General features: G+C 41.3%; 3 protein-coding genes across 5 annotated transcripts in view; all 3 read right to left on the reverse strand.

Annotated features, from left to right (window-relative positions):
• The window catches only part of LOC148068449 (uncharacterized), a 51,158-nt gene extending 50,136 nt beyond the window's left edge, over positions 1-1,022 (reverse strand). The window contains exon 1 of the mRNA XM_087804608.1: positions 937-1,022. Coding sequence (XP_087660734.1) covers positions 937-985 — 49 coding nt within the window. The 5' untranslated portion in view covers positions 986-1,022. The remainder of the gene's footprint in view (positions 1-936) is intronic.
• Positions 1,023-5,353: 4,331 nt separating this feature from the next.
• Positions 5,354-14,747, reverse strand: LOC148068451 (uncharacterized). Of its 3 annotated transcripts, none has more exons than XM_087803748.1 (13): positions 14,607-14,747; positions 11,868-12,167; positions 10,973-11,221; positions 10,813-10,911; positions 10,321-10,374; positions 10,156-10,215; positions 8,611-8,685; positions 8,159-8,278; positions 7,824-8,078; positions 7,146-7,397; positions 6,863-7,054; positions 6,376-6,627; positions 5,354-6,286 (listed from the first exon to the last, which is right to left on the reverse strand). In XM_087803748.1, exons 1-13 carry the CDS (start codon positions 14,653-14,655, stop codon positions 6,174-6,176), a joined length of 2,070 nt encoding a protein of 689 aa, XP_087659874.1. In that variant the 5' UTR covers positions 14,656-14,747; the 3' UTR covers positions 5,354-6,173. The 3 variants fall into 3 exon arrangements, with proteins under 3 accessions (XP_087659874.1, XP_087659873.1, XP_087659875.1); XM_087803747.1 differs by having other exon boundaries at positions 10,156-10,221; XM_087803749.1 differs by lacking the exon at positions 10,156-10,215.
• Positions 14,748-14,979: 232 nt separating this feature from the next.
• On the reverse strand, positions 14,980-20,316 carry klhl6 (kelch-like family member 6). Its single transcript, XM_087803751.1, has 7 exons — positions 20,048-20,316; positions 19,824-19,989; positions 17,930-18,379; positions 16,813-17,050; positions 16,404-16,606; positions 15,951-16,164; positions 14,980-15,272 (listed from the first exon to the last, which is right to left on the reverse strand). The coding sequence occupies exons 1-7, from the start codon at positions 20,293-20,295 to the stop codon at positions 14,992-14,994; spliced, it is 1,800 nt and encodes a 599-aa protein (XP_087659877.1). The 5' UTR covers positions 20,296-20,316; the 3' UTR covers positions 14,980-14,991.
• Positions 20,317-20,447: the final 131 nt, after the last annotated feature.

The raw sequence follows: 20,447 nt of genomic DNA on the forward strand, positions 1-20,447 counted from the left end.
ACGGACCGGGACAGGAAGAGACTGAACCGGCTGGTCACGAGGGCCGGCTCTGTCCTGGGCCGCTCGCTGGACTCGGTGGAGGAGGTGGGAGAGAGGAGGACACTCTCCAGACTATCCTCCATCAGGGACAACGCTCTTCACCCACTGCACCTGACCGTGGAGGAGCTGGCCAGCTCCTTCAGTGGCAGGCTCAGGCACCCCCAGTGTAGGACGGAGCGTTATAGAAGGTCCTTCATCCCAACTGGTGTCAGGATATTTAACTCTCTACTTTAAATATCCTGATGCTAATCCGTAGTGTTTTTCTTCTCGTGTGTTTTATTTTATTTTTTGTTTTTATTTTAATTTATTTTATTTTATTTTTATTTTATTCTATTTTATTTTGTTAATAGTGTTAAATGTCTAATATTGTAAATAATCTGTATATTTTTAAGATCGTTTTATTTTTTATTTTTTTTATTATCTCTTTTATTATTTCTTTTTTCCTTGCACTTTATTTTTTTCAACTGTGCTGTTGTAAAAGTGTGTTTCCCCTCTGGGGATGTATAAACATTTTCTATTCTATTTCTATTCTAACACATACTAGTGATTAGATTTTGATCTTGTTTCCTTCTTTAGAATTGGTTAAACTTAATTTGAAATATTTATATATATTTGGTATTTCATTTCAAGTGAATTATATATTTTAAATAATTATATTAAAATTAATGTTTTCTCAAAGGATAGAATTATTATTGTTTGTTGTTAATTTTGTTTGAAGATTTGTTTCAAATATTTATGGTTCTGTTTTTATGGCCAGCTTATTTCATTACTGTCATATTTTCTACTACGTCAACTGACCCCGTTTAAGTTGACATAAAATATGTTTCACAAATTGAATAAATGCAACACAAACACTGCATTGTAATAACAAAGTCACTTCGCTGAGGAAACACGTACCGAGTCTGCAGCAGAAGAGAAGAAGAAGAAGAAGAAGAAGAGCTTCCATCCTTCCACTGCTTTGTATTCATCAACTCCTTCTTGCTTTTCAGTCTTTCTGCCAAAGTTCATTCACTTTAGTTCAACTGTAATATGTCGACAGGTATTGTCCGAGGGTGGATTCTGGGTGTGTCCAAGTGAGCGAGTGAAAGTCCAACTTAAGTTTGCCACAAATTATTTACTTGAGCAGCAACTTACAGTTTCACTATCATGACTCAAGGCCTGGGGGCCAAATCTAGACAATCGAGTTGTTCTTGAAGTCAGTTTTAAATTACATTAAATAGTAATTTGAACACGCATATTTGAAGTACTGTAATGGTGGGGTTTGAAAAGTTTAAGTGTTGTAGATTTTACGGAGGTTAGGAAGAATGCTTGAATGCGTGTCCGTGCTCAGTGAGTCAATTGCCTGAAAACTCTTTACCCATCACACACTTTAGCCTGATGCAGAGGATTTGTATGTATATGGACACAAACTAAAATTGGCATGATGGGCACGGCAGTCTTCTCAGTCCGCTATGGCACCAGAATCCTCCCAAAGTTTCCCTTTCAGTTGTCAGGCTGGGGCTCGAAACATGACTCAGGCACAACGATGGACGGTTATGCAGGCTTTTAATCGTCTCAAAAAATCCAACAGAAAATCACTTCAATGGAGGAAGGCTCAAAGACTACAAAACAGTTAACAAAGGATGCTTAACAACTGGAGGATAAACTACTTATTAGAAACTATTTAGTTATCTAAACAAAAAGAAAACACACTCCAGGGGAGGAAAACAAACAGCCATGGAATGCTGCTGCCCCCCTGATTCTGCACAGTGGGCAGGGACATGGGAAGGGGGCTGGTGTTGCTACATCTTGGGAGCAGCATTCGTGCACTCCATCTGCTTCTCTGTTCACCGCACTGAAGCTGCTTCTTCTCCGGTGATACAGCCTTTAGTCAGCAGAGAGAGCGGACAACTTGCTGTCGCTTCCGTGTGTTGGCGGTGGATCGAATGGAAGAGATGCTCTCATTAATCGGATCAGAAGACGGAGGTTTGTTGTTTCCTTACATGTTCCTGCATCAGCTGCCGCTGTCGGTACGCACGGCTCTTGCCAATCCTCCATGCCTGGCTGCAGGCGATTTACGCGGCTTGGCTGAAGAGGCGGATCGTGTCCTGTTCACCTTCAGATGCGTCTCTATGCAGAGCGTGACGGTGGAGCCGTCTCAACCAGACGACAGTGAGGCAGACTGTGCTTCTTCCATCAGCTTTTCGGTGAGAGGCCTCGTTGCTGCGTTTCAACCTGGTGACTCTGGTTCTCAGAAGAGAATTTTTCCCCCGACTAAGATGGACTTGTCCTCCTGTGGCTGCAGAGTGTCACTGAGTGCTGCCAACAGGTTTTCTAGATATAGAGACATTTGGAACCAGGTCGGTGACTGTGTATTTTGTTAGATTCAAAAATATTATACACTATACCTATACGCCATACTTAAATGAATGCTAAAAGATAATCAAAATATAAAGTATAAATTACTAGCTTCATCTAAGAGCTTAAACGTTTGAATACACATTCAAAACCAACATTTCACTCCAGACTGATACACTGTTTCAAGAAAAGCTTGGAGAAGACTTAGAGCCATAAAACAGCGATTACTTGAACATTTGTCCGTCTGCCCGTTTCACACCTGTCGGCGTGAAACAAAGAGCAAACCAGAACACACCCAAAAAAGGGGGGCTGGAAGACAAAGGCATCCGCCCACGCAACAGGGAAGCAAGGAAGTTACTCTCCAGGTGACCCGAGACATGAACGAACTTGGAAGAACCACTGCCCCGGAAGAGACGACCCCCTGGACAGGAAACTTTCCCTTAAATGTAGCGAGATGCTCCATAGTATTTGACCGTCTTTCCCGGAGCTCTTGACCTGTAGAGCTGCCGGCAAAGAGCGAGTCCTTTCGATCGTAAAAGTTTGTATCTTTGTTTGCCTTGAAACGGTGGATAAACGACCCGTACACTCTGCATCTACCTTTTTTCTCCACAAAGCAAAGTATTATGACCCGGACGTGACGTCGTGTTGGAGCGACAGAAACAGACTTGAGAGTTAATCGTTTTAATTTCAATGGACGCAGTTTCAATATTGACTTTGTGATAGCTTCAATCAGTTCCCATTATTGGTGCAGATTTTCTGTAAGCTAATGGTTTGCTCGTGGATGTTGCTAATCGCCGTTTCATTAATGCTGTTACTTTTGCCACTTTTCTATGTAAGCCCGGGGACGGGAGGGGAGTTGTTAATTCATGCTAGTTTCTCAGCCGCAGGTGACGTTTTTCTCAGTTTATTAGCTGATTTTCCATTTCTGACTACTTCAGAGTTCTCAACGACTGAAACCAAACATGGCGTATAGCACTTCATTCCCACTGTCGAACCTCCTGTTTTTGCACGCACACGGCGTCTTGACTCAGCAAAGTTAGCTACTGCTAAAGAGGAGTTTGCTACAATGGAGAGTTTGGGGATAGCGAGGCATTCAAACAGTCTCTGGGCTTCACCACTTCACATGGTGTCAGATGGGTCTTGGCGTCCTTGTGGGGACTGTCAGAGATTAAATAATGTGACTGCTCATGACTGTTATCCCATTCCTCACATCCAGGATTTTTTGGTCCGTTTAGCAAGTGCGACAGTTTTCTTGAAGGTGGATCTGGTGCGAGTCTATCATCAGGTTCCTGTGGGTTCCCAAGACCGGTCATAACACCTTTTGGGCTGTTTGATATCCTGCACATGCCTTTTGGCTTAAAGGGTGCAGCTCAGACCTTTCACAGGTTGATGGATTTGGTTTTTCGTGATCATTTGTGTTCGTCTACCTCGATGACATTTAGGTGGCTAAGGATGGTTTTCCAGAGTCTCGAAGAACACAGACTAATAGTTAACACAGCAAAGTTTCAGTTTCGGGCTGTGATGGACTTCTTGGGCCATCGTATTTCATCACACGGTTCCTTTGCCATCTAAGGTCCAGGCTGTGGTGGATTTCCCCCGGCCCGTCTCCATTAAATCTCTGCAGGAGTTTTTGGGCAGGGTGAATTACAACTGGATCTTACCTCATGCATCCAGCCTCCTACAGCCACTTTATGGGGCCCTGAGGTTAAAGAAAGCAAGTGATGAGGTAGACTGGACACCTGAGCACCTGCAGGCATTTGATGGTGCTGGCAAACACAGTGCTCTCGGCTCATCCCGCGTCTCGTGTGCCAATCGCTCTCACTACTGACACGTCTGATGTGGCGGTTGGAGCTGTGGTTGAGCAGCGTGTGGCAGGGGAGTTTTTTTGTCGCAGACTGAGGGACAAGGAATTTAAATACAGCGTCTTTAACCATGAATTGTTACAGTTGTACCTGGCTAAACAGCATTTTCGTTTCTTGCTATAAGGCGGTGCGTTTACTGCCTATGTCGATCATAAACCATTGACATTTGCAAAAGGTTGAGTAACGGAGCCTTGGTCTGCTCGCCAACAGCGCCACCTGTCTGCCATTTCAGAGTTCACTACAGACATTCAGGATGTGGCTGGTAATGCAAACTTGGTTGCAGATTGCCTTTCTCGGGTGTTGGTTTGTCCTGTTCACCTCCGGATTGATTTTACTGGTATTGCTGTCAGTCAGGGGACCCTGACATTGTGGATATTGGGTCAAGTGGCACTGCCACTCAAGCTGGAGGAAACTGTGGTGCAGGATAGTGGTCCCACACTCCTGTACATCGTTTCCAGCGGCTGCCCCCGACCAGTGGTGCCTATTGCTTGGCGTCATCGTTTTTTTGACGTGGTACACTCTTTCTCTGACCCCGGTGTCCGGGGGTGTTGTTGAAGCTTGTCGGAGCTAACTTTGAAGCTAAGTCCTAAGTGCGTAGCATGTCAGCATGCTAAAGTGTACCAACACACCAAGGCGCCTCTGGAACCATTTTTTTGGTTCCTGCCAGATAGTTTGATCATGTGCATGTTGACCTGGTAGGACCGCTGCCTCCCAAGGCTTCACACACTTGCTGACTATCATCAGACAACAAAGTGACCAAAGGCGGTTCTTCTGTTCTCAACAGCATCTGCAGACGTGGCAAGGGCATTTCTTTCCACCTGGGTCGCTTGTTTCGGTTCCTCTTCCGACATAACATCCGATAGAGGTTCACAGTTTGTTTCCGAGCTATGGTCATTGCTGGCGAGGTCTCTAGGGGTAAAGCTTCATCATACCACGGCATATCACCCTCAGGCTACTTGCATGTGTGAGCATTTCCACCGGATGCTTAAGGCTTCGTTATGTGCAGCAGTCATGGATGCCTGCTGAGTAGATCACTGCTCGAAAACATATGTAAAGTTCATGGATAATTGTTGGATAGACAATAAATAAACACAAGACATTGATTGTAATCACAATAATAATACAATTATATATTTATGAGGTTCATTGTCTTTTAACATTTTTCCACAGTTTTTGCAATGTATGTCTTTCATATTTGTGCGTTGTGTGTTAAGTGTCCACACACATGCTCTTGGTCTGCTATAATTTGGTCTGGGTCATGGGCGTGGCCTAGTCACCTCATTAGTTCGTGTCCGCCTAGTTCGTCATGTGGTCAGGTTGTTATATCTTGGCTTCTGCGTTGTGTATCACTATCCAAAGGGATACATTTGTTCGGTGGCTCGAAATATTTTTTTTTACGTTAACCACATCCTCGTAAACCAAGTAGAAAGAGGTGCTCCCCTTTCGCTGTGACAATGCAGGTTTGGGATCTAATTTTACATCGACCCGAATGTGTGTGTGTGGGTGTGCATGGTACTTCTCTCAGAGACTAATACATTGAAGCTTCGAGTGTGTGTGTGGTTCACAAACATGGAGCAGATCAGGTCAACACAACCCTCACAAACACAAGGGACACAACCGTACAAACCCCAACCACTTTTCACTTGCTTCATCTGACCCCAATAAATAAACATAAAATAACATTAAAACATTTTTGTTAAAAACAAAATGTCTGAGGGGCAGCAGGAAGATACAGGCCAGTTTGAAGGTGAATGTGCCCTCTTGACTGGGAAAAGCCAGGAGTGTGAGCTCTGAGTTCAACTCTGTTGTAGTGACTGATTCGGTCTTCAAGGTCTGGATCCCTCTGACCTCTCTTGTCCTGAACTGTAGGTGAAAGTCTCTTTAGGGATTTGGGATTTCTGTTGCTTCCAGAAGAGTGAGTGCCTTCTTTGTAGGTTAGACTTTCTCCTCTCTGGCTCCTTCAGAGTCCAGACGAGAGTCTTGGTGTTCCTCAGCCAGAGGATCATCAGGGAGATGGACTCTGTCGGGCAGGTTGGTTCTTTGAGACCCTGAAAGTCCAGACGGTGAGAACAACATCAACATCTGAGCTGGTGTGTGTGACTTTTCTCCTATAATACTTAAGTGTAGCAGCTCTCACCTGTGTGATTGTGCTCTGTGAGGTCACATGATCCCTCCTCCGTCTCCTCAGGTGTTCTCTCCTGCTGTTGGTCGTCACTAGCATGACTTCCTCCCTCCTTTCTCTCTCCATCTGATGTTTCCTCAGCTGGGACTCTCTCCTCTCTGGCTCCTTCAGAGTCCACACCAGGTTCTGCTGGTGAGGGAGTGTGAGTGGAGGTGTTGGTCAGAGACAACTTTGATCTTCCGTCCTCTTCTGTCTTCAGCTGCACATCTGGAAAAACAACATACTGACACGTGATCACAGTTTGTGTGAGATTGTGAGTGTGTGATGGTGATTGTGTGTGTGTGGATCATGTGTGTTAGACCCTGAGTGTGCATGTGTGTCAGTGTGCATGTGTGTCAGTCACCCTGAGTGTCTGTATTACTGTAGTTTCTGATAGTGTGTGTATGTGTGTATGAGACACTTCTCTCCTATGATACTGACACTAGAGTGTAGCAGCTCTCACCTGGTCTTTTCTCCTGCTGTTGGTCGTCACTAGCATGACTTCCTCCCTCCTTTCTCTCTCCATCTGATGTTTCCTCAGCTGGGACTCTCTCCTTTCTGGCTCCTTCAGAGTCCAGACGAGAGTCTTGGTGTTCCTCAGCCAGAGGATCATCAGGAAGGTGGTCTCTGTCAGGCAGGTTAGTTCTTTGAGACCCTGAAAGTCCAGACGGTGAGAAAAACATCAACATCTGAGCTGGTGTGTGAGACACTTATTTCCTATAATACTTGAGTGTAGCAGCTCTCACCTGTGTGATTGTGCTCTGTGAGGTCACATGATCCCTCCTCCGTCTCCTCAGGTGTTCTCTCCTGCTGTTGGTCGTCACTAGCATGACTTCCTCCCTCCTTTCTCTCTCCATCTGATGTTTCCTCAGCTGGGACTCTCTCCTCTCTGGCTCCTTCAGAGTCCAGATCAGGTTCTGCTGGTGAGGGAGTGTGAGTGGAGGTGTTGGTCAGAGACAACTTTGATCCTCCGTCCTCGTCTGTCTTCAGCTGCACGTCTGGAAACAGAACATACTGACACGTGTTCACATGTTCTGTGTCTCTGACACTGAAACACTTGAACACTGAAGCTTTCAGTGTGTCTGTGAGAGTCTGTGACTAAGTATGTCTGTGAATGTGTGCATCTCCGAGTGCACGTGTCTGTGTAAGTCTGTATCTTTGACTGTGTGTCTGCGTACATTTCTGTGACTGTGTGTACATTTCTGTGACTGTGTGTCTTCGTGTTTGTGTGCGTTTCTGTATGGGTGTGTGTGTCTGTGACTGAGCGAGTGTGTTTGTTTTGTTGACTGTGTGAGTTGGTGTGAGTGAGTGGGTTTTTGTTTGTAAATCTGTGTGTGTGCATGTTTGTTTCAGTCTGTCAGATTGGGTTTGTGTGTGTGTCCTGGCGTTTGTGTTTGTGTGTGTCTCAGTGTAGCGGCTCTTACTTGTTGGCTTGTGTTCTGTGAGGTCATGTGACTCCTCAATGCTGATTGTCATCAAAGATGAAGGATCTTGATGTTGTTGTGTTACTGAAGTGTCCAGTTGTTGCTGCTCCTTCTCTCCCTCTGTTGATCCAGACTCTCTGTCCTGAACGTTTCCCTCTCTGGCTCCTTCAGAGTCCAGACGAGAGTCTTGGTGTTCCTCAACCTGAGGATCATCAGGGAGATGGACTCTGTCAGGCAGGTTAGTTCTTTGAGACCCTGAAAGTCCAGACGGTGAGAACAACATGAACATCTGAGCTGGTTCTTCATGAAGCTTCTTCTTCACAGACACAACTCACCTGAGACTCTTCTCCGGTCTTCAGAGTTAGTCTCGTGGTTTGGGAGAAGAAGAGCAAGTTTCTGGCGGGAAGGAAGAGTCAAAGCTCTGCTCAGACTCTCGTCTTCCACCTGGTGATGATCTGATCAAACACGACAGTAAAACAGCTTGACTCGTTTATATCTTCCAGGGTTTTGTGTTGATAAAGTGAGAAGTTTTCATCTCATTTAGCGTGTTTGTGTCTTTATTTCCAGAGCCCACTAGAGGGCACTATTTTCTAAATAACATGTCTGAACGACTGAATGAAACCTCAGATCATTTTAATCAATTGTGTATATTTTGTGGAAGGAAACCAGAGTGTCTGAAAGACATACATGCACTCATACACCTGTAATCAAACCTGCAACCTGTTGTGACTGTGTGTTGTTATCATGTTGTGGTGAAGATGAAATATAAATAAAGCAGCACACACACCTTCATCTTTCTCCTTTGAGTTGACATGTGTCTCCATCAGAACATCTTCTTCACCTTCCTCACAAGAACCTTTGACTGACATGAATAAATGTGGCTTAAAAGTTTTGAATTGGATTATTATTTCAATTCTTTGGACCTAAATTACGTATGTAAAATTCAGTATCGACTTTTCAATAGACAGTGAAATATCACAAAACATATTTTTAATATTAAACAGATTTTCTCCCTTATGAAATCTGTCTGGTGTTGTCTTTTTTGTTTGTTTTTTCCATACAGACAAAAGCAACAACAAACATGTCAACCAATCACAAAGTGGTCGGACCAGGAGGTAGTTTGGATCAGATTGAAAAGGTTTTTTTTTATTGTTCATATTAGCAATGAAAGTGGAAGAAAGTTTTAAATGGGAAATTTGAAGTTTCATTGACTATTTATTTGTTCATTTTCTAACCTTATCGTTACTGCAGGATGTGATGTCAATACGTAAAATTCGATTAAAGTACAGCATTATATTTGAATTCCATTGATTGATCAAGAAGTGCAACGCGTGACATTGCCAGAAGGTGACAGAATGGACAAGAAAACGATTTTTTTAAGTTCACACCTCCCATTTTTAAAGGGCGACTAATGTGTTAATTTAAGTGTTTCTTAAATAGATGTTGGACTCTATTGTACTCATCAGTATGTATCTGTTTTTTACAAAACTCTCTTTTCATTGAAATAATAGAAAATGTGCTTAAGCCCTGCCTTCTGTTTTTCTGGACACTGTGATTGGTCAAGAATCAAGGTTTGTATAAACACTTGTTGTATAAACAAAGTGGGGTGTGATTACAGCTAGCTGGAGCACAAGTGAAGCATTTATCAAATCATAATTAAATGTGATCTAGTAACCTCTCATTCGCCAAGAGTGTGTTGTCAGGATTTAGAACTGTTGGCTGTCACCCTGCGGCCATACTATCTACCACGTGAGTTTAGTCAGTCGTGTTGTGTGTTTACATTCCCCAGAGTTCTGTGGCTCGCTCTGCCTGTGAGAGGATCCACATAGTGACAGCTGGACTTCAGAATCAGTACATCCTGTAAACACTGTCATCAGTAAACAAAGGAAGAGCAGATGGATTTTACGAATGCTCCCCCGCCCAGCCCCCCAGATGCAACACTAATAGACTCAGGGACTTATTCATTCCTCATACTTTTAGACTCTATAATTCTTTGGGGGCAGGAGGAATGTAAAAGTATGATGTATTCTATTCCATGTTAATCTTTGTATCTGTTGTATCCTTCTCTTTGCGTTATTTCCTTTTGACCTATTTTTGTCAATGTTCTTTACACTTTTACTTTGTTTTGCGCTTTGTTCTTGTTTTTATGATGTCTTCTGTGAACTGGGACCCAATTTCCCGAAAGAGATCTCCAGAGGGAGTAATAAAGTAAATCTAATCTAATCTAAAGGGACTAACTGCATCTTCAACACACTGTACTTGTTAGAACTCCTGTATATACTAACTAGACAAATTATCTTTAGCTATCTTAACTTAACATCAGTTCAGTTACCATCGCCACTCGTCGAACAATTGAGGAATGTCAGGATTCGTCTCAGTGAAGATTCTCTTCCTGTTGCTAACAAAATAACAGAATGAAACACAAGATCCTTCTTCATGTAGAAAGTTCTCTTTCCATTCCAACCAGTCTAGGATAGAAACAGGAAGTCGCACATACCTTGTTTCGTCGCCTGTTTTTTCACATCGGATTTCCTTTTTGTTGTAAAAAATGCTGGAAGGACAAATGAAACCACAGACTCAGAATTTTCATTCTCTGGTTCATGTTCATAATTTTTTATATTAAACCTTTAAGCATTGAATATTAAAATATTGGTATAAAAGTGACAATAGGCAATATTAAATTTAAAAGTCTAAAAATTAAAAAAATCAGAATTAAGAAAATATGTAAGGGTTCATTTTAAAAATCAAAATACTGAAAAGAAAACAAATTCAACTTTTTAATATAAAAATTATTGAATTAAGTTAAATTAATGAAATGCTTAAGAAAAATTTCAAGATACAAAATTTGAAATGGTAAATTCAACCATTCAACTTTCTGATGTCTCCGATTTAATTCCAAATTATCCCCTAAGGACCTCACAATATTCCACCTCAAGAGTTACGACCTCTGACCTCTACCCCCTGTGTTGCTGTGTGTCTTGACCTTCACCTTTAAGTGTCCTCCGGGACAGGAAGCCCGCGATAAGAAGCAGAAGGATGAGCAACAGGACGACGACGATCGGGGCGACGGATGCGTGCACGCCTTTTACTGGAAAAGATTTTTTTAAACAACATCTTGATTTCAGTGATATTTAGTCCAACACACTGACCTGGGAAACACTTGTTTGCTGTGAAAACAGCTTGATCCTGGTTCAGGGGGGACCTCACGTGGCAGGTGTGCACGCTCTCGTCATGCTCGTCCTGCAGCTGAATCGTCAGGTTGGAGCCCAGATGTTTGGTTCCGTTGGAGCTCCACTCAAAGTTGAGGAACTGAGGGCGACTGAAGTCTGCTGTGCAGACCAGCTTTGCCAGGAGTTCACCCTGAAGCTCACAGTGAACGTTTGTGTTGAACACTTTGTCTGGACGACACACAAACACACAGAGAAGACGACATCAGCACTATTAGCACTGAAGGATACATGATGGATCATGGTGTTTGCAGATGATATAGTGATTTGTAGTAAGAGTTGATACAGAAATTATTATAATTATTATTATAGTAAAAGATTAACTTTATGTAGAAAGTGCAAACACAAACTTGAGCTAATATATTTATTCCAGTAGAACTATGAAAGTAGTGCCATCAGTATATTAAATCGTTTTTTCTATTTATTAAATCATTTCTTTAACGAAAAGTTGAATTCGCTTTTGAATTGAATTGAATTATTCAATTGAATTCAATAATTTGGATATGAAAAAAAAATTTTAACCCTTGGTCAAGGCGACCAGAAGGCCCAAAAACAAATGTGTTTGTAGTATCCATTTTGTCAATGTGAAAACCTCCCTGGCTTACAGAAATACATGCAGTGGTCAAGGTCATTACCACAAAGACATTTGTTTTCGGGCCTTCTGGTCGCCTTGACCAAGGGTTAAAAAATTTTTTTCCATTTGAGCCATTTGCAACTAATGGTAGTTTTACAGCCTTGTTTGAATTTAAAAGTTAAAGCGAGTGAAAATCAAAGTCCATGAGTACAGGTTTGTTAGAGAGACTGAAGAGTAACTAACCTATAACCTCCCGATGATACACTAGATTTTCTATCTGGTTCTTCTTATTTGGGAACGAAACCTTCAACTCATATTCCCCGCTGTCCTCGAACTGTGCGTCACTGATCCTGAGCTCTGCAGAAAACCAGTCCAGCTGAACTCTGTCCTTGTACGAGCCGTATTCTTGTTGCTCTCTGCCGTTGAAGGTGACAATTACTCTGCCGTTGTGCATCCAGAGTATCTTATCAGGAGGACCAAAGGCGGGCGGCTTGATGTGGATCTCCTGACCCTTCAGGATATATTGGATCTCCTCTGCTGCATCTGAGAACAAGTGGAGGAGAAACAGACTAAGCTGTGTCTTCAGATAATCATAGCTATTATATTATAAATCTATAAATATTATATTTTTTATATGACCAGGTTTATTTTTCCCTGAGGAATTATCATCTTTATCACCCCACAATAAAGAACTGCGACAGACTGGCGTCCTGTCCAGGGTGTCCCCTGCCTCTCGCCCAATGAAACTGGGATGATAAAATAATAATTCATTCTACAACATTTAATGTTTCCTGTCATAAAAAATATTTTGATTTGATGATGGAATTTTTTCCATTGTAAACAAATGACATGCTGATGTTCAACATATTGTCATATTGTGATGGGTTGGTGAACTGTTAGCCACAAGCTAAGCTAGCAAGAATAGCATTCAAATAATTAAAGTGCCTGGGACCTTGGCTCCTAGAATGGTTTTTGGGGTCATATGCTGTTTGTGATGTCAGTGAAAGAAACAGTGACTTTGTAACATATCATAAATAATGATGGTTAAATAAGAAATGAAACCTTTATTTTATTTAATATAGTTTGGTATAATCACTTAAATTATGTTGTGATGAAAACCGTTAAAAACAAAATATCAATTAGTATGTTTGTGGTGTGACTTTAAAAGAAGTAATGTGTTTTCAGATATTCATGTGAACTTGCTTTATAATCTCTTGAGTCATAAAGGTGTTTGTTCAGGTAAAACATGTTGAACGTCTACAACACGCCTGTGTACTTGTTTCAGTTTAACTTGAGTGACGGGGAGCAAAGTTTGAGTCTGGCTGATTATTTACTCGACACGTTGATCTCATGAACACACACTTCAACACAACTGATGAAAGAGTAGAAACCACTCATGAAGGTCTGACGACCACAGGAAACAGATAACTGGAGACAGAACGAACGTACATTTCCAAAGACAGGAATCAAATAAGTTACCTCGGCTTTGCTAGATCAACTAAAATTAACTTTCATGGTGTCCGCTGAAACTAAACAAACATTTTATTATAAAGAATGGTGAATGATTTTTGACAGTTTTCTGTGTAGGATCTTAAAATGCTAGGTTTTGTTTATATCTTTCACTGGATCCTTCTCTGGTTGCATGTTTAACTAGTTTAATGATCAAATAAATAATAAATGAAAAAATTAAGACTTGTTTATGGTTTGTTCTAAAGTATTTTGTATAAAGGTTTTATGATTTGTTCACAAGAGTGAGTAGTTGGAGAAAATTGTCATGCTACATGCTAGCGACTGTAAGCAATGTGCTAATGAAAGCTAACAATCGTATTATTTGGCAAAAGTGTAACGTAAGTTTTATATTTGATATAAAAAAGTGAAGAAGGAATCCTGAGACGAGTCAACCTTCATACCACGCTTCAGTCTAAGAATTTGAACTATTTCACACGTTTCATTTTGTCTTCAGTTTGTCTGTGTGTGTTGGGTGGAGCCGGCTCAGGTCAACAGTGGTGACACAACATAACAACATAACACCTCTTTTTCTTCAAGATCTGTCACCAAATATGTTGTCACGGCTGAGAACTTGGGTCAATGATGTTTAATTTTCTTTTCGGCTTCTAACATCTGACATTTACTCAAACAACTTAATAACATATGGATGGAATATGTTTATCATTTAACCACTACTTTCCTTGTTCATTGTCTTCAATCCTAACTGAGTACTATCTGATCAGGTTTCATGATTTTTGGCCATTTTCACAAGAACAACTTTGATTCAGCTGACGGTCACTAACTGTTAATTCCCTCCTTGAAATTGATTAAAGTTAAATAATTTAAATATTTACTTATGTGTGTGATAAATATTTAGACTAAAATAAAAACATTATTTTTGTATTTGGTGTTTCAATTCAAGTGTATTATATATTTTAATTTAATATAGTCAAATTATTGTTTTTTTCAAATGATAGAATTTTCTACTTCTTTGTTTCAAATGTTTATAGATTCGTTTTAAATGTTTGTAGATTTGTTTCAAAAGTTTGTAAATCTGTTCTCCCAGCCAGCTTATTTCATTACTGTCATATTTCCTGTTAAGTCCCCTGACCCCGTTTAAGTTCACATAAAATACGTTTCACAAATTGGATCAATGCTGAAAGTGTGTGTATTTTAAGCTGCTTTCAGAAAAACATTTTAAATGCTTTTCATTGGCTTGTATTTCAAGTCACTGAAAAATATAATGGTCACATTAATAATAAAAGTATTTTCTAAACATGATGCACAAGAGTTTTTAAAATATTTTAGATGTTATGTCACTTGTTTTATATGAACAGTCAGTAGTGAGTTTGACTAAATCTTCTCACTTTTTAACAAACTTTCACTGCAGAGTCTTCACACACCTGAGACAGGTGCAGTCATTGAATCAGAGCAACACAAACACCTTTGTAATAACACAATAAGTCACTTCCTCCTCGCTGAGGAAACACGTACCGAGTCTGCAGCAGAAGAGAAGAAGAAGAAAAAGATTAAGAGTTTCCATCCTTCCACTGCTTTGTATTCACCAACTCATTTTCAGCTTTTCTGCACAGGTTTATCCGCTTTAGTTCCACTATTCTGCGTCGACAGGTATTGTCCGAGTGTGCAGGTGGATTGTGGGCGTGTCCAAGTGAGCGAGTGAAAGTCCAACTTAAGTTTGCCACAAATGATTTACTTCAGCAGCGACTCACAGTTTCACCAGAGAGACTGAAGGCCTGGGGGCCACATCTAGACAATAGAGTCGTTCTTGCAGGTTTAAAATGACTTTAAATAGAAATATAAACACGCATATGCGAAGTGAAAAATGTATTTATTCAGCAGCACACTGCACTGCGGTGGTTTATGTGACCCTGTGTATGTGCGTGTAGGACTTTAAAAGTGTGACACTGCCGTGGTGCGACACTCCCATGGGCAAGGCACATTCCTCCGTCAACTGTTGACTGTCGTCGTCCCAGCACATCACCGTGGAGATGACTTGGTTCTTGTTGTCTCGGCCTCCGGTGATGAAGAGTTTGTTGCTGCAGGCGGCGATGGCGCAGCTCGCCCTCTCGCCCAGCCGGGTCACCAGAGACCAGGAGTCCTGCAGCGGCGTGTAGCAGTACATGGCGTGCATCGCTCCTCCTGGGTTTCAAGAGGAATCAAACAAGTGTATCAGTTATTACGGAATATTAAATGGTTTCATTTAACATTTGCAATGGTTAATCTTTTTTAATTTAAATATTTTATGGTTTTTTTTAATTATGTTTAATAATTTAATTCAATAACGTTATTGTTGTTGTTATTCTAATAATTCAAAAATACATTTCTTTTTCAATGCATTTTAAATTCAATATAGAAATGTTGGTATAATAGTGCCACCTTACGGTACAACATTGAAAAGGCTACAAAAATAAAATGTTTAATTTAGAAGAACAAATGAAATGATAGGAATTAAAATTAAAATATTTGATCAAGAAATCTTTCATTATATAACGTATTGAATGGAATGGCTAAAAAACATTATTCAATGCTTTAAAAATTCAATAAACAAATTCATACTTTAAACAACTGAAATGTTAAATTCCAACATTCAATATTCTGAAGGGACTGATATCATTTTTTTTAAAAAAGCTCACAAATGTACTGAACTCTAAAATGAGACACACATGGGGTAAAATGTGTTATTGAAATTCCACTTCACTGATTTTTTTTTTAAAAGTATAGAATTCTGATACAATATTTATTGACACTTATCACCAGCCTGTTGCAGCCACATAAACATACTCTGCTGGTTGGATTTGTTCAACACATGTGACGTACCAACGATGTAGATGTAGTTCTTGAAGCTGACGGCGTTGGTGCACTTGGTTTCGATGGGGATCGGCGCTCGCAGCTCCCAGCACTCGGACCCGGCTGACCAACACTGAACCTTGTTAGTGGCCAGCTTTCCATTCGGCCCTCCTCCAATCACGTAGATCCACCTGTCGAAAGTCGCCGCCGCACAGGAGCTGACGCCTTCTTCAAGAGGAACCACCTGGGGAAGGAAGGGGTTAAAGCTGGGTATGAGTGTGCAGGTTCTGGTCAGAAGATTTCTGCCGAGAAAGCATCTTTTAGCTGAGCCGCTAGCAGTGACCCCCGAAGAGGTTCCGACGATGACTGAGGACGAGAGGATACGGTCAACTCCAACAGCTTTTAAAGTGGAGTCAACAGTCACGGGGTCTGTAAATTCTGCAACACCAGATCGATAACTATGAACATGTGGTCTGTGTTCACCTCGGTCCAGCGGTTGTGAAAGGGGTCGTAAGCTTCGACGCTGTCGAGCCTCTTAATTCCATCGAAGCCACCAAGAGCGTAGACCTTCCCGCCCAGGACGGCCATCTTGTGTCTCCAGCGTCCTGTGGTCAGGGCCTCGATCTGGATCCACTTGTCCAGGGCGCCGTTGTATTTCCAGACGTCCCTTTGCGTCTCTTTACCTCCTTAAACGACACAAATGTGTGGAGAAAAAAGACATATTGATACACAATCTTCGCTCTAAATGCAACTTTATCAATGGTGTACATCGTCCAGGCAAAGGTATGAGACCCACTTAAGGTTTTTTTTGGTAAAAACCTTTAGGTCTAAACCTACCAGTTGGGGATAACAGGTTTAGTTCGTAATTACTACACCAGGAAGTTTCTCTCACCCGAGATAAACACCTCGTTTCGGAAGGTGATGCAAGCGAACTCCACCCATTTACGCTTTTTGCACTCGTCCTCGGCGTCCGTCAGGGGCAGCAGAGCGACCTCCAGCCTGCTGCGTCTGAGGGGGTCCAGACACGTCACTGTGGGGACGAAGCGCTCGTCTTTGGTGCAGCCCCCGATGATCAGGAAGACCTCGGACAGGAAGTGCTTCATGCGAGGTTTGGTGCGTTCTGAGACGACCTGAAAGCAGATGTTACTTTTGGACCGTGGAACGTGTTTCAGATACTTCCCTGATCTCTGAGGAAAACAACTTTGAATGTATACAGCACATCAAGTGAGTTATTTTATATTCATATATTTTATGCATTTTCATATCTTAACAAATATTTAAAAGAAAAGAAAACTAATGTTAGGAGAGTCCAGTTTAGGTTAGGTTAAGGATAGGCTTAGGGGTAACGGTTATTGTTAGGGTAAAGCTTAGGGTTAGTGTTAGGGTTATGTTTGGTTAGGTTAGGTTAGATTAAGTCAGGATAAAGTTAAGGTTAAGATTCAGGTCGAGGTTAGGTTGAGGTTAAGGTGTAGCTGTAGGTGTAGGTTTAGGTCGGGTTTTATTTATATACGTTTATATATAATATACAATGTGTCTCATTAGACAAGCTACATTTACCTGACAAAAATATCCCAAAATATACAAAACGCCATCTTATTTAAGTTGACATTTAGATTAATCCTTGTATAAGTCCCAATATTTCAACATTTTGTCACATCGAGAAGATTAAAAAAAAAAAAATTAACAAAAGCTATGTGGAACTTTTTAGTCCTGCTATGCATGGTGGGATAGTTGGTTACATTCATATCAAATATATGAAAAATCTAAAGCAATATCTAATTTTTCAACCTTAAAGTTGATTACAAATTATAGGAAAGTAAAAAAGTGTTTGTTTGTTCCATTGGTGCTGAATAAAAATATTTAATTTATTTTGTCAATCATTGTGTTGAGAGAAATACTAATCATTTTTAATATGTTGGTCAACTTTATTAATATGTGGAACTTACACTACGAAAATTTAACTAAAAAGATAGAAGTTATATCAAACAAGACTTTTAAAGGTTACTGACCTCCCTGCCGGAGAGATGATACATCCGAGCCTCTTGCAAAAGTGGAAACGTCTCTTCATGATGACGAATCAGCTCATCAGACTCCACATGATCCACAAAGTACGCCGGGTCCATCAGCGGCAGCCGCACACAAGACAACAACCGGGCCAACACTGGAGAGCGTTCATCCTGCTGAGCCCTGATCCAGCTCATGAGCGCCTCGAATACACACTCCTCCACCTTCACGTCCAGGTCGGTCCTCTTCAGGATGGACTCCAGAGACTCTGCGGGGAGGTCCAGGAAGTCATGCTGTTGGACCACGTGTGAGAACTGAGAGCAAATGTAGTCCTGGACTTTGTTCTTCAGAGACAGGAGGTTGTGGTCCACGGACAGCTTCAAGATATCCACACAACTGTCCGAGCTGAGCAATCTGCTGAGGAAGTCGGCGCAGGCGTCCACCACTCGCAGGAACTGTGAGAGACGAGAAGGTTTTAAACACCTGCATCACCAGCTCCGAGTTGGATGACTTTGTGTTTCGAAATACCCATTATAATATTCAAAAGTCTCACCTGCCTGTCAATCATTTTCTAACCTTTTTCTGGCAGTGATGTGCTGATGAAGCTTTGTGAAACATTGTCTTCTTTTTTTAATCTCACTAGGTGGCGCTACAGGTTTCAGACACAAATTTTTATTGAAAGAGTAAAAAATCACTGGAATCCGATATAGTGGTTTTCCTGAAAACGAGGCTTCATGAAGCTTTGTTATATTTGCCAGTTTAGAGTTCGGAGTCTGGCTGTTCACTGTCCTGGTTTTCTGCAGGACCTTTATTTGGATTCCTCTCCATTTTTTATTTTTATTTTAATCAGACCTGTCGCTAGTGCTGGTCTGATGAAGCTTCATGAAACATTGTCATGTTGTTTATAGGTCAGAAGGTGGCGCCATCATTTTTAGAAATGATGTGATGTTTCATTAGAACAGTTGTTTAAATCAAAGAAAAATAGTACGGAGACCGCCATCTAGTGGACTCTGAAGATAAAAACACTTCTTCATGAAGCTTCATCAAACCATCACTAATTGTCGCTATCTCCTGGAAGACATTCCCTCTACGCCTTTTTGTCTTATTAAATATTGAATGAGTCTTTTATGGACTTTACCTTGTAATAAAAATGCCACCAGACCATACCAAAAAGACGCTTATGCGACAGGCAAACATAACATGACGACGTAGAAGCAAACGATGGACAAGCTACTCTTTTGGTATAGTCTACTGGCACTATTTTACAGTATACTAACATTTATATATTGAATTTAAAAGGCTACAAATTGGTAAATATTGAATTTTGAAAATTCATTTTTGGATTATTGGTATAAGAATATCAAACACTACAGTATGTGTAATTTCCGGTGAAAAATGAATTTAATTAAATAATCAATAAAAACAATTAAATGTTAGAAAAAAATATATACTTTACCAAACATCTTAAGATGTTTTTATTTGTTCAGGCTTTTCATTGATTTTCTGGAACTCCTGTTGTGTTATCAGTTTTATCTTGACCTTTATAGTTTATACTTTATTGAATATTATTTTGATTGTTTAAGCGCTTTGTGACCCTGGTCTGGAAAAGCGCTATATAAATAAAATTAACTTACTTACTTTCCATCAACACCAGTTTTACTTTATTAGAAGTATAATTGTTGACTTCCATAATCTCTGTTCCTCATCCTATCTTTTACACTGACATCCTTACACTGTAGGTCAAGAAATCAACATGAACACTTTACTGTTTGCTAATTTTATATTTAAAAGGGCGTTGTGTGTGCGAAAAGTTTCACTTCCCACTTGAACAGAAGTGACAGTATGGTATTTTCATCAATGATGTCACAGATCGACACATCTGTTATTTTGTTTTCCTACCTGGAACTGACTTGCGGCCTCCAGCACCCTCTGGACGTTGGCGTGCGTGAACGCAGCACTGCTGGTGTAGGTGTAGTGCAGCAGCGTCTGCATAGTCCCACTGTCCACGCCTATCAGTTCCACTCGCTCCTGGCGACTCTCCTTCAAGCCGCTGCAGAACATGGCCCTGACCCACAACACAACATTGACTCCAGCTCCTTTCTTTCTGAATCTGCTCCGCTCACCTGAAGTAGTGGCTGGCGGCGGCCAGCACGACCCTGTGGCAGGGGAAGTCACGTCCCTGGACGCTCAGGACCACGTCGGTCAGTTCTCTGTTGACCCTCAGGAGCTCCATTCCCCTCTGCAGCTCCACCGGCAGCCCGGCGTCCTCCCAGCACGACTGGGTCGAACCATCTGTCGGGTCATTGCGACTGGATTCGTCGGCACGTCCAAGGACGGGGCAGTCAGTGGTTCTCTCCACAGAGTCGCTCATGTCAACAGAAGCGTGTGTGACTTCACTGGCTAAAAAAGTTGTTTTGCTCCTTTCTGACTTCTAATTCCTCTTTTAACCGGATCTCTGCAACGGCAGTTTCTCAAAACTTCCTCTTCTCGACTCACTAAGTCACTCAGCACATCTACCATAAA

This window comes from Callionymus lyra, chromosome 12 (genome assembly GCF_982586985.1).
Source record: "Callionymus lyra chromosome 12, fCalLyr1.hap1.1, whole genome shotgun sequence".
Taxonomy (NCBI): Eukaryota; Metazoa; Chordata; class Actinopteri; order Syngnathiformes; family Callionymidae; genus Callionymus; species Callionymus lyra.

Coding starts and splice junctions, on each gene's coding strand:
- klhl6 (XM_087803751.1), bottom strand. CDS start 20,295: ATGAGCGACTCTGTGGAGAGAACCACTGACTGCCCCGTCCTTGGACGT. Junction 17,051..17,929: donor ATCATCTCTCCGGCAGGGAG/GTCAGTAACCTT, acceptor ATCTGCTTTCAG/GTCGTCTCAGAACGCACCAA. Junction 16,607..16,812: donor AAACGAGGTGTTTATCTCGG/GTGAGAGAAACT, acceptor GTGTCGTTTAAG/GAGGTAAAGAGACGCAAAGG.
- LOC148068451 (XM_087803747.1), bottom strand. CDS start 14,655: ATGGAAACTCTTAATCTTTTTCTTCTTCTTCTCTTCTGCTGCAGACTC. Junction 12,168..14,606: donor TCTCTTCTGCTGCAGACTCG/GTACGTGTTTCC, acceptor ACTTGTTCTCAG/ATGCAGCAGAGGAGATCCAA. Junction 6,287..6,375: donor CACAGAGCACAATCACACAG/GTGAGAGCTGCT, acceptor CTGGACTTTCAG/GGTCTCAAAGAACCAACCTG.